At 37.3% G+C, this 13,778-nt stretch overlaps 1 protein-coding gene across 1 annotated transcript in view; it reads right to left on the minus strand.

Moving 5' to 3' along the window:
* ROBO1 (roundabout guidance receptor 1) overlaps positions 1 to 13,778 on the minus strand; it is a gene marked incomplete at its 3' end in the record, with an annotated part of 647,376 nt that overhangs the window by 188,479 nt on the left and 445,119 nt on the right. Inside the window, exon 4 of the mRNA XM_029961508.1 lies at positions 9,793 to 10,119. Within this exon, the coding sequence (XP_029817368.1) occupies positions 9,793 to 10,119 (327 nt within the window). The remainder of the gene's footprint in view (positions 1 to 9,792; positions 10,120 to 13,778) is intronic.

The raw sequence follows: 13,778 nt of genomic DNA on the forward strand, positions 1-13,778 counted from the left end.
CTATATATTAAGGAGATTTTGTATTATATTTTATTAGCTAACTTCATGATGGCAGTTTTGAATACTTCATTGTCTGCTCCTTCAATAATTATTAATATAAGTCTAGTAGATCTTACTTTATAAGGAAGCTTTGCCATCACATCAAGTATTTTGCCAAAAATTCTGCTTGATGCCTATTTATTAAAGGACAGACCTTTCCATTGTATTTAGTGTTTATTCAGAAAGTGGTACATAGGAAAGTTTTCATATATTTTGAGGAAAATCTGACCTGGTAATAAACCAAAACCATAGTTATTAGAAGGAGCAATTGAGAAGAAGACACCATTTAAAAAAATAACTCAGTTAAGTCACATTATCAGTGGAGACTTTCCTGTTTTAAAAGCTCACCACAGACTACACCAAAGAACCTATTCCACTAATAAAACTGGAGCCAAACAAATTATCTTCAGATAAAGATGTCTACAAGAGAGACTTGCTAGTGTCTGATGAAAAATTTAAGAACAGCATGGTATTCAAGGAATCTGCTTAATTATTGCCAACTTACTCTTGCAGAATTTTTAGTCTACATATTTTGTATACTTTAAGGTCAGGTTTGGTTCCTTTTTGACATCAGCAAAAAACCTGCAGGTTTTTACTAAATAGTCTATCAGTAGCATAATTGTTGAGTAAGGATAAGGCTTTAAGCTGAACACCAGACTTCTAACATTAACAGTTTCTGCCAAGAAAGCGTTTACTAAGAGGAATTAGGGAACAAAAGCAACCAAGAATGCCTTTGCATCTGGAAATGGTTACAGAAACCAAAATGGTAACTCACATAACCCTAAGACTCTTTTTTTTTCTTTTAAAAACAAGTGTTAGGAAAAAAATATGACACTTTTTCCTCTTTTTTCCCCTTAAACTGGAATACTTCTCAGCTGTAAATGAATAAAAAACCCTTTTTTGGTGTGTTTTTTCCTCACTTTATTATGAACTTCTGAAACTGAATTATAGCATGTATATAGGTAAAAAATTAAATGCCAGCCCAGTCAGCTCTAACCCACAGCTCCCCTCTCCAATCACTTTTGATAGCACGGAAGCACAAAGAAGCCCAGTTTAGACAGTCCACATGTGTTTAATCTTTGATTAACTGAACAAAAACTAAGAGCCTCCAGACATATTTCTTTTAATCACGGGCAAAGATACCTTTTCAGTTGCTTTGCTCATAGGAGAGTCAGCAGATGTCTGTCTGGTCTAAAGGGAATTTCTCTTTCTCTGGAGAAAACAGTTTTAAATAGAAGAGGAACAAATAGGAGAGACATATGCTGACTAGGCACTGCTTAACAGATGACGTAGAGAAGCATCTACTACCTCAGGGAGTGGAACTGGGCAGTTTTCAAATTAAATTTCTTTCAAATTCAAAGCAATCAGCTGAAATCAATTTACATACAGGACGCAAGTCAAGTCAGACAGTTCTCATCAAAACAGCTCACAGACACAAAGATGCAAATCTGTCTTTGTCAGCAGTATGATCTTAAAGGAAGGTTTTAATAGGGTGACAGTAAAAAGAAAAATAAAAACCGATTTCTTCACAATTTTCAGCACAGCTGATACTTTTGTTCTCTGGGGAATGACGATTCAAAATATTTCATCAATATGGAGTATCTGCCAAATATTCTAAATTCATACACAAAATGAATTGGCACAACGCAAATTTATCTCCGAATTTTAAGTCAGAATCGAGCCTCTCAGTACTTCAGATAAACATGTTTTAAAATGTAGTATTGGGGGAAGAAGCATAAGAACCAATGCATGAGGATTACTAGCCAGCATTTTATTTGTCTGACTTTATTCTTCTGCCTACAGGCCTATGTCCTATATCATCATCTAGGAAATGTAAACACTCATAAAAAATAGGAATGATCTTCATCTAGTTCTACCAAGATGTCTTGGGGGATGGTGGAGGAGGAATGCCTGTGGGGGAAGAAAGATCAGGAGTCTAAAGTAGAAACGGGGGGAAAATAGAATAGATATCTATTGGTTGAAAACAGCATATATAGACTTCCTTGGACCAGAGGAAGCTCACCAAAGGAGAGTTTTTCCTCTCAGGAAGGAGACAGCCAATGGTCCCAATTCATGTAATAACTTCCACCAAGGTGGGATAACTTCCACCACAGTGCTCGCTCTGAACTCTGCTTGAGGCTCTGTCGCATGGGAAGGGAAGAAGAATATACAGCAGGGACTGAAAACAGACTGCAGTATGAAAACCTCCTTTTCCTCCTTCATACAATTAGGATACCTGCCTTTATTCCTATTTATAGTTGATGTTATCAGCCTGAATTGTCTTCCACAGGCTTTTAAACAGCAACAGCAAAACTAAGGAGAACTTTGATATCAATTCACTATGTTGGTTGGATTCAGCAGCATGACTTAAACATCTGTCTCAGGCTCATGCTTAGAAAGGTAGGGTCCTGCAAACTGAACAATTTCAATTCTACTTTTTTCTCTGAAACTAATGACAGATAACCCTAAATCTGCAAGGAATATCTTTCACCTTATTTTAAGAACAGACTTCCCCAGCTTTGGTTTCAGATAACTTCTTACCCATCAGAGCTGCCATTCCACAAAAAGACTGCCACCACATTGCTTGATTTATGAATTTGCTGAGCTGCACAGCAATTTCTGGCAAGACTATAACATGTCTGATTTTGCTTAATCATCCATCCCAGCATGGCCACTGTAGCATACTAAATTACTCATCAGCTTAAGAATAAATCAGTATACTCACATTATCACAACCAATCAAGAACTCTATTCCTAAATTCCTCTGTTGTACATAGTTTCTGGGAAGACACAGATAAGTAAGAACAGCTTTCTTGGTCCAGACAAAGTGTTCATGCAGCCTATTATTTTGCCCTGACCTTGGCAGGATTAGATAACTGCGTTGAACAGGAATCTTTCATTTGCGTGCTCTGTTTTCACAGTAGTCCTGACTGTAGTGTATCAGCACTTAGAAAAAGCTTTCATTTGTTGTTTCAGTATCACTGTTATTCACTAACATTGACCTGTGAACTGCTCTGAGCACAGAATTAGCTTTAATGCTCAGATATGTTGACATATATCCTCAATAAAAGTCCTCTCAGCCTACTTCCAAAATACAGCAAATCTTAGCACTTCAGATGCAGTCTGAAAGACGCCTCCAAGCATCTCCACAGAACCACCAAAATCCTGAAACACTAATCTTACAACTGCAGACTATACAATCTCCTGCTTTTTAAGAACTAATCCTATATATTTCCAAATATGTACAAGTTGCATTTTAGATAACACACACGAAAATTTCCTTTAATAACAGACTTAGAAATAACTGCAAAATGAAGTTCTGCCATACCAAAGTACCAAGTAGAATCATATTTAATTATGGCATTTCCAGTCAAGCCTCGGTGTTTTGGTTATCTGTAGGGATTTTTTTGTTTTAAATCTGTACACCATTGCATAAATGATGCATGAATGCATAAATTAACCTTGTAACCCTTTCTACAGTATGAACAGCCAGTAACCCTGATAAGGCACATTCCTTACTTTATTCATTTATTTCATGAGTGCAGGCAGAAGACTTAAAAAAGAAAGACCTTTTTGTGATACCTTAACACCAACCACATACTTGAAACAAAGCCCTCACTTTTGTGAGACTTTGCCAAATAAAATTGTAAGCAACATAAACAGCATATGTTTGCCATACACAGGGGTGCCTCAAACGATGGAAATTCTGATATGCATCCAAAATGTTTTATTCATTGTCATGCAACTGAAGAAGGGAGTAACTTGTTGTTTGCCTCTTTCTCTTAACATGCCAATGATTGCACATAAGGTGTAATTTAAAACATAGAACATTTATACAAATCAAGTCATTTGAATTTTAACAGTATTGCATATCTTGCAGCTAATAATACAAACAGTAACTCAGAGAGACCATATCTTGCCTAAAATTAATGGAAAGTGAGAAGCAATTTTGCAAATAATTGAGCAGCTCATATTCTGCATAACACAGGAAAATGAAGTACAGGAAAGTCATCATTGATCTTCAGATTCTACAGCAGCCTTTTCTTCACCTGCCAGAGGAATTTCAGAACAACAGGGGATATTTCATTTTATCAACAATAAGTAACGAGGCTGATGAAACAACCCTCTCCATAGGATGGCTGAATCTATTCCTTGTAATCCAAAGGAACTGGAAGTGTTTTTAACCATAAGACACATACACTGACTGTATGTCACTTTTATACCTTTTAAATAATTTTAAAACTGCAAAAAAAGCATTTGTAGAGCTAGAACAGTCTCTACTATGTACTGAAGATTCTGTTACAACAATGACAATGCTCCATGGGAAAGAATCATGCCAAATTCCCTGGTCACAAATATAACCCTTCTCTGCAAACTTATTACGACAAGGCAAAGGGTGAGGGAAAAGAAAAGGGAAGTGTTTAATTCAGTGAGGAACTTCAGATTTCATATCTTTGGTAACCAATACCACTATGCTTAAGAGGGAGAGCACCTGAGTTTGCACACACACACATATGTAGTAATACGAGAGTAAGTTTCAAAGAAATCAGTTTTTAGTTTCTCCACTTTTTCTCATTCACTCTGAAGTCTCATTAGGACAACCAGCTTTCCTAGCAGTAGCATTTAGTGGGATTTTCTAGTAGTAGTAACAAATAGCTTCAGTTCTGCAGTTAGCACGAACTTGGTCAGTAAGGCAAACAGAAAATCTAAAGAGTAAAATAAGACTCTATCCATCTTCAAAAATTAGGCAGGGGGGTATTCAAACTCAGTTTTCTTCAACTGACGGTAATGGCTGAGCAAGTAATATAACAAACTTGTGAAGCAGCTAAAACAGTTGTTCGTGTTTTCCTTAAGCAGAGATACCTACATCATAAAAAGGAGCACACCTGCATGCAACTTTGACCTAACTGCAAAGATTTTTTTCCTAAATTATGCTACATTTTTGGTAAAATATGCTTCAGAGACAGTTTCTAGTAATCCAGACTCACTATGCAGCTGCAACAAGCATTGAAAGAGTCAGGTTCAAGGTAAACCTATCACTGATAAATGGTAGGTTTCAAGAGGTACTAGCAACAGCACTCCTGTCAAAAGTTACCCTAGAACTTTGGTGGCAAAAGAGAAATAAGTTTATTTCAAATAATATTTCCCTGAGACAAAGATTTGCCAAGTCACTGACTAGCAAACACAACCAGCTTCATTTTTATTTGACTTTTCCTTAATGTCCTGAAAAAACTGTAGAGTAGAGAAAGGAAGATGAATATACCCCTGCAGCTTATTGTTGCCGCTCTTGACATGAACAGGCTCCTACAAACTACTACATAACAGACACCCACAAGATCCAGAGATACAATTTTCCTCAAAAAGGAGTAACTGGAAGAAAAAAAAGAAAAAAAAAAGAAAAAGCACTTGAATCAAACTATCACACACCAGTAACTGAATTTGTTCTTAATTGGGTGCATCCATTCACCAGACAAGCCTGAGAGATTCAAACCTATGAAGCAGCTGCAGCCACCTTCCAGTCTGCTAATGCACTTTTTCAAAACTGCTTTTATTGCTCTACTCAGAAAAATGACTTTGTTTTCCAAATGTTTATGTGATAGCCAAAACAGTCTTCAGCCGTTACTCTGAGGATAAAAGCATGGTTCCACTTTCTTCTCCCACCTGTAAAAGCTGACATTTATGGGGAGAATTACCCAGCTTCGTTTTGACAAGGACATGCCCTTTTCACGTTCTTCAGGACCTTTCACCACTGGGGAACGTGTCACTGGTAGGCAGTAATCCAAAACCAGTTACATTCCTCAGAAACAAAACATGGAGCTGATTTAAGTAGGTCTCCAGTGATCAAAAGGCTGAGTTCAGGAAGTCAGGGAGAGGGAGGGAAATGGACTTGCAGCAGCCTCAGCCTGGAGGACACTACAGCCCCGTTATCTGATCATCCCATCACACACCCTTCTGGGTTGCACTTTGCAAACTTCATTCATCTGCAAACTAACTTTGAACACACACAGAGAGCCTCCATTTCAAAAATTTTGTGGGAATGGCATTTCAAGTCTAGATGAAATCAGTCAACAAAATAAATAAATAAATAAATGCCCAAATTAAACATTTCATTTCACTCATTTCACTGACTTGTAATTCACCTTTCTGCTGAGTTCCTGCTTATGCAAATTTATCTCCTTCCCATTTACGATGATCCTACAGATCTATATTACAGAGAAAACGTCATGTAGTTTTAAATTACAAAGCTTCTTTGCACAGGGCTGTGTAACAGAGAATAGTTTGACCAGTCTCTAAAGTGCCTGAAACATTTTAATTCCTGAAATATCAAGTGGCTAGTTATTTGATTAGGGAAAGTTACAGTCCCTGAAACATAATCAAACAGAATATGTTCATGGGGGTTCAAGTATATGTTTTGTTGATTTAATATACCACTCTTCACCAGCCAAAGGATCATCTTGTTTTTAAGGGGTTTTTGGGGGATGGGGCATGGTTTCAAAGAAATAATCCCAGAAACTTAAGGAAATGCAGCTGCACAAATATTTTTATATCAAATAAAATAACATTATGGAAAAGATGTAACAAATCCCCAATGCTATGAGCAGACATATGGCATCTTCAAACATTTTGGAAGGGATACAAAAGGCAGAGATGGAATAAGAGACTTACTTAATTCAATTTGCTGATAATAAATTGTATTTAGGTCGTGTTCAAAGGTATTAACTAAGGACTAACACTATCATTACTGAAATACATATCAATAGGAGAAAAAGCAGCATCCTTTGGAGTAAATGATATGCAAATGTCAGTCAAGTCACCAAAGAGAGGTCAAGGACTAGAAGGTAACAAAGCAGAGGGAAAACTATCTGCAATTCTATGATTTATGATTTTAGTCTCTCCCCCCTTGCGGCAATCAAATCTGTTTTAAAAGCCCATTAAAATACACAGATATTAAAAAAAGATAAAACAGCTTCTAAACACAACACACTTTTGAAATCCCACTTCATTTTACTCCTTTGCAACTGTGGAATCTATGCACAGTGTATCTAAGGAAGATATCCACCTGATTACATAATTCTCTTTGTGGATTATCTCAAAGATGAGCACTGGAACTCTTAAAAAAATATAAACATGAACTGCATGGAGGAGTAACAGACCTGAAAATTTACTTTTAGTATTAAACTGAATCTGAAGACAAGTCTACAACATCCATTGAACAGTGAAGGAATTTCATCTAACTGAAGGTGTTACTAAATGAGGTGATGGAAGAGAAGTGATAAATTCCCTATCATGTTATGAAACAAACTGGTGCAGACAAGAGCTGCCTTTTCCAGCGAGAGTTAACAGCTACAGTGCAAAACATGTTGCTGTTCCCTATGTTTCGCAAAAGGGTTTTGGTTAAAATTTCAGCATCAAAGCATATAAACAAGTACTCTGAACGATCTTCTGTACTTCATGGAAAGTAGAAACCAAACAAAGGCAATTTTCCCCTGTAAACACACAAAAATTAAACTATAACATAAGGATTTCTAAAACAGCCATTGTGGATGACTACATGTATACAAATGTAAATGCTGTGCTGCTCAGCCCAGGTGTACTGAGAAGTTAATCAAAACAGTTTGCTGATTTGCAGCAATCCGCTGTGAATGCAGCTACAGCTCATAATGACAAGAGCATTACAGCTACAGTGCAGAGCTTTTTAATTTAATGCAAATTTATTCCACCAGCCTTCAACTCTTTCCTTGTTCCTCACCTCTTCTGTGCTATTTAAAGTGGTTCGGTGCTTTTGCATTGTCACATCACTACCTTTTTTACCAAAATACTAACCTTTTCTGTCAAAATTCTTTGTCTATGATCTCCTGGTATACAATTAAAACTGTATGCCATTATACCTACAAATCTTATTTCCAAATATAGAGTCTGTTTTTTTTCTTGCCCTTACAGCATTCTTGGTGGTTATTTTCTGACACTAGCTCTCGATACAAGGGCTCGTGAGATCCATTTTGAGATGGCTTAAGAATTTAATGCTACATTATTGTTAATTGGTGTACGTTTAAATGCTTTTAAAAATAATTCTTTTTTTTTTGGTCTCGAGTGTTGGCAGAAGCTCTTAAAAAAATTTGTGGTGATATCAATATTTTGCATTCAGGCCCTGTCACACTCTCTATCATAATCACATGAAGATGACTTGAGATAGGGGTGACAAACACGTTTAGCAACTGTGTCCCAGTTCATTGATGCCACAGTGCACCAACCACTGAAGTCCACCTCAGGTTTCTGGGTTCTGATGAAAAGTTGTGGAAGACACAGAAACACTACAAGCATTTCAAAGATTACTTCAAGTTACATTCCAAACCAAAAGACCATGGAATAACCACAGAGCATTAAAACTCATTTTAAGAATCAACGAGAAGTGTGATAAATGAAACAACAGCATTAGATAAAAATCAAAATCTCATAAACATTAATGCCCACTTAAAATTACACCTCCGAGATACAAGATATAATGTTTGGAAGTAACCAATCAGCACCTGATTTAAACAGGTTATACATTTACTGGACAAGCATACTTCCAGCTACCCAGACACTGATTACTTTTATCACTAAAAGTGGTTAACAAGGAAACAGCATGGTCATAGATCTTAATCTTAATATGTATCTACTCTACTACAGGTGAAGCTTGAGATCCTTGTGGTCTAATTATGAAAGTCCTTGGGGTTTGTCTGGAATGTGAGAAACACTAGGAAAAGGGCTCACGTAAATTCACAAATTTATAGTTTATTTCCTTTACCTCATGTGAGAATTATGAAAACCTAGCCCTTCTTCTGAAGTTATACACAGACAGTGGTGCTTAACTTATCTAAAAGATAGGAGCCTCATCAGAGCTAGATAGCAACATGATTCATTTAGTCAGCAGAGATCAGTGTTTTCCGAGTGACTCACCCAGGTCTGTGCTAGCTCTTCAACATGTCACCAGATGAATTGCTACACATTACAAAGGAGGCCTATCAAAGCAACTTAAAAATAGATACCTAATTCTGAATTGTGAGGCTTCCTCTCATACTTTAGTACCCCAAAACTGATATTTTTTGACCTACACTTGGCCCTCCATATGAATGCCTAAAACACTTAAATGCACACTCTCTTCCTCTAAAGGAAAAGTAGAGTTTAAAGGGTATACAGGAAGAGATAAGCATTACAAGGTGATGTGAAGATACTTGACTGCACCTTCCGCTGGCCAAATACTTAAAACTAGAGAGATAATTTGTGGGTCAGCTCTTTTAGAGAAAAAAAAAATTCATTTTGTGTTTCTGAATCTGCCATCCTTCTTTCTAGTGTTTATTTGTGCAAGAAAAATTCCAAACGTACCAAAATCCTGGCTATCCTGCCTCCTATTACACATTACAGTTTGCATGGTTATCTGGAGAGGAAAAAACATCTATAAACTGAAATTAAGTATACAAAATCTAACAAACATTAAGCAATCATAACTGCATGGAAGCATAAAAGTAGTGAGAACGCACAAAACCATCTGAATTTCTACAGTGATATGATACATCTTCTGACTCTTTTTCCACTTCCCTACCTCTGTATAAATAATAATTAACCGTGTAATTCCTTCATTGCTTTTAAGTCGCTGCCTCAGAGGCAGCTCACACTTATTTTTATCTTCGAATAACATCAAAGCAAGCGGCTGGCTACCAAAGAGTGGTGAGGGGAAAAGAAAAAAAAAAACCAACAAAAAAAAGGACTTACTTGCCACCTCCAGCGATGCATTATGACTTACAGCTTCCCCGAGGTAATTCCTTGCCACACACACATAGACCCCTTCATCCGGCCGGCTCTTGCGCCCGTGGACGATGCGCAGGAAGAACAAAGAGCCGCTGGGCAGCAGCATGCGGTGGGAGCGCGGGTCATCCTTGTCTGTCTCCACTCTCTCGCCCCCCTTGTACCACTCGATGGTGGGGGTCGGCCTGCCCTCTGCTTTGCAGTTTAAAGTGGCCGGTTCTCCTTTGGAAACGATGAGATCGGAAGGATGTTCGACGATTCGAGGCGGGAAATCCTCTTGTCGAAGACGGGAACCTGCGAGGCAAACAAACAGACAAATAAGCAGAGTTTTCTCAGGAAATTGCTGCCAGCTACAGTCACGGTACTTTTGCAAGACAACTAAACCATCACCTCGTAGAGCAGCATTTTTTAAGACGAGTTATTAACATCCTGAAGTGAACAGAAGAAAACCTTGATGCACTTCATCACGCGCAAGGTTCTCCCAAGTGAATATGTCCAAAAGCATTTTTCAACAGGGGACCTATACTAGTGAGGTTGATGCCTCAGAGTCCTTTGATTTTTTTGATTTTTCTAATTGTTATAAGTTTTATAAGTAGTTATGTAGAAAATGTAGGTTTTATAAGCAGCTGCATTTATTCCCTTACCCTTAGCACAGCAGACACACATTCCCCGACCCTCTCACCCCAATTCCCCATATCAATTCTCCTAAATTCCATTAGAATGTTTAGTCTCTCTCCAAGGTAAGCCTTCTTCTGTCTGAGAACATCTAATCCACAGCCTGAACTGCAGGGTACAGTCAAGAATTGGGTGACTGTGTGCCCTCTGTGCTCCAAGGAAGTTGAAGTGATGAAGAAAAGGGTCTCAAAAAGACCCCAGACCCAATTCCCAAGGTGTGGGGCAGGGGGTGGACTGGGGCAAAAGCCAGTGGGTGGAAAAACCTGGGATTGGACGGACAGTATTATAAATTGGAACACCTCAGACAGACAGTTTGTAACCCCTATGCCTTAGAGGCACGATTAAATCCTTTTTTTTACCTTACCCCCATACTAAGTTGCCTCGGGTTTTTTTTTTCCTCCCTGAGTTTTCTTTAGGCAACAAAGTAAACTGCCATATTCCTAAATCATATCAATTTATTTATTTATCTATTCATGTATACAGATTTACACAGCCATGCATATGCATATCTAGAATTACGAAAAACTAGTCCTACAGATACTGTACAGACATCAGACCACCTCGACCAGCAAAACTGGTACTGCTCTAATCCATAACCCAAAGCCATAGTCAACCTCATTCGACCTTTTGGAAAGTCCATTAATTCATGCAATGTCTACAGAGTAACTCTACCATTTCCAGCACCCGCAAAGTTGCTTTATTTTGCTTGTACTATTGTCTCTTTTTAGTCCCTTGTTAAGCAGTACCATAAGAGGTACAAATGTACAGAGTGTCTGAGTGTTGCTTATGCCTCAGGGTAAATCAGAGAAACATTTTACATTATAAAAATGTTATTGTCTCCAATCTAGAAAACTGATCCAATGTGAGATGAGGGTATCCAGGATAAAAGAAAAGTTACAAGTAAACAAGATACTCTTCTAAAAAAGCATTCCATTTCAAACTAATTCAAAATGCTACCTGATAAAAACTGGTATGCAAAAAACCCTATAATTGTCTGGATAGATATATACCACAGAAGTATATGACAAGCAATTCGGTGCCCAAGAATTCCAAATTGGGAATAAAGAGGTATCAAAATTTTAGAGTTTTAAAATGCTAAACTCAAATTCAAATTACTGTTTCCCTTATTTCTCTCTTTCTTGAAGCACAACTTTGCTATGGATACAATTAAGTCTCTTGGGTCACTAAATCCTGATTATTAAAATCTTGGATGCCAAGATTCTTTATTAACATTAATAACATGAGGTTTGAACAGCTGTGAAGCACCAAAAAGAAACGCAAGATCTATTCTTTGCAGGCTAATAGACCATAAATTGATATGGAAACAGGAAAAAGGGAGTCCCAGGGACTTCTGTTTTCAACATATGCTAAATATGTGCATGTAATACACACACACACGTTTCTAGATATATAAAATAAAAATATCCTCAAATGTACAAATTTTATTTTCTATTTTCTTCATCTCAAGATAATCAATGCAAATTAAATGTTACACTAATCAGCTAGCACTAACCACCCATTCACAAATCTCTGGTAGCAGGGCTTGACTACACTGAAATATGTTAGCATTTTGCACGCAGTAAAAGAAGATAGTTTATATACAATGATCAATAATGCTCCTGTAAAGCTAACTCAAACAGCAATAAACCTAATCTTTAGGAAACATATGTAGTACTGTATTGCAAGATTTTTTTGGTACCTAAAGCAAACAAGTAATTACATTTTACAATTACTTTTACCTCCAACATGCCTGAGACATGGAAACCAAGATATGGGTAGATGGAACAGAAGCCAGGAAGATCATGAACCCTTTTGCTGGCTACACAGCACTGCACAACACAACCCTGCACATCACTCTAAAGCCAGATTTTGAGCTGGACCTCCAAGAGGTCCAGGCACAGGCCAAACCCAGTGAAAGAAGAAAAGGAAATGGTGTAAATCAGCACCGGTCTGTTGCAGTATCTAAAGAAACCTCTGATATACTTCCATGTGCCCTGAGAACACATCCAAGCCACTGCAAATTGCATTTGTGTCTACTCATCCTGAACTCTCACACAGCTTTTGTGAAAAGCCCTTCATTCAATATTTCTGCCCTCACAACTGGGCTGACCAATTTTAGATCTCTTTCCAAGGTAAAAATGCCTTGACAGGGATTAAAAAGTTTATTTTGTTTATATTTTTACTCACTTCCTATGTACCTCGCAAGGAAAGGCACAGAAAGAAAGGATTACAGAGCTAAAAAATCAATCCCTCTAAGTCACTCTGCAAATATGAAAAGCCAATTTCAATGTAAGATGTTTAAAGGCAGTTAAGAACTGTTTTAAAAAAAACCAAAGTTTTCACATATGCTAGTATGTATGGTGTTTGCATTTTCACAGATAATGCTGGCCAACCAGCACACAGCACAGTACAAACCTCCTATTGTTTCTGTCAGCCTGGTCCAGACCACAAATAAATGAAATGCCATTTTCAGATGTATTGTATGCACGTTTTCCACACTGACATTTAAGTGGCTTTACACTAACTTCAAGTACTGTACAGACTGAAAGTATAAAGACTGACCTCTAATCTTTGTTGAAAACTGAGACTCAAAACCATAAAGGGGCGAGGGGGGTGGAGAAATTCCATCAGGATGGTCCAGGAATGCTCATATACATTTTATCTTTGCTGGCTAACATTGGAGGAGATAAATAACAGAAAGGTACATTACTTTTTTTTTAATCCTAGCATTTTATAAAGTACCATTTCTCTAGCTAATTACATAAAACTGCTTAAAGCAGAAAGGGACAAAAGTTGTATGATTAGTTGACTGGCACCTAGACAGCATTAAACACAGATTTACTGACAACTGCCTGAAGGGTATAATGGCCTTGACAACCAAGTTATAATCTTTCTACACATCTACACTTTTTTCTTTTTTTTTTAACCTTTCTTTTCTTTTAGCTAGTTATTTAAGCTGCATTTTCATTTTATTGAGAAGAAGCAGCTTCAATTATCAACATAAATCTTAGAGTGGGCACCAATCCTGTAATTTTCCTGTCAAAAATCCTTCTCAAGAGGATATTTGATAAAAAAAAATAGAAGCAGAACACCTATTACATGCTGGATCTGCCATTAAATATACAACAGAGCTGCTTTTCTGTCCCCTAAAGATGACAGCACCAGGTCAGAGGAACTAACCAACTTGTGTTCTTTGCCTTTATTATAATTCAAGTCTTTCATAAAAAGTCAATAGGATGCCACCAATTAAAGCATGCCATACTAATTATTTCATGCTG

The sequence above is a fragment of the Manacus vitellinus genome, unplaced genomic scaffold, assembly GCF_001715985.3.
Source record: "Manacus vitellinus isolate BGI_N305 unplaced genomic scaffold, ASM171598v3 scaffold_35_pilon, whole genome shotgun sequence".
Taxonomy (NCBI): Eukaryota; Metazoa; Chordata; class Aves; order Passeriformes; family Pipridae; genus Manacus; species Manacus vitellinus.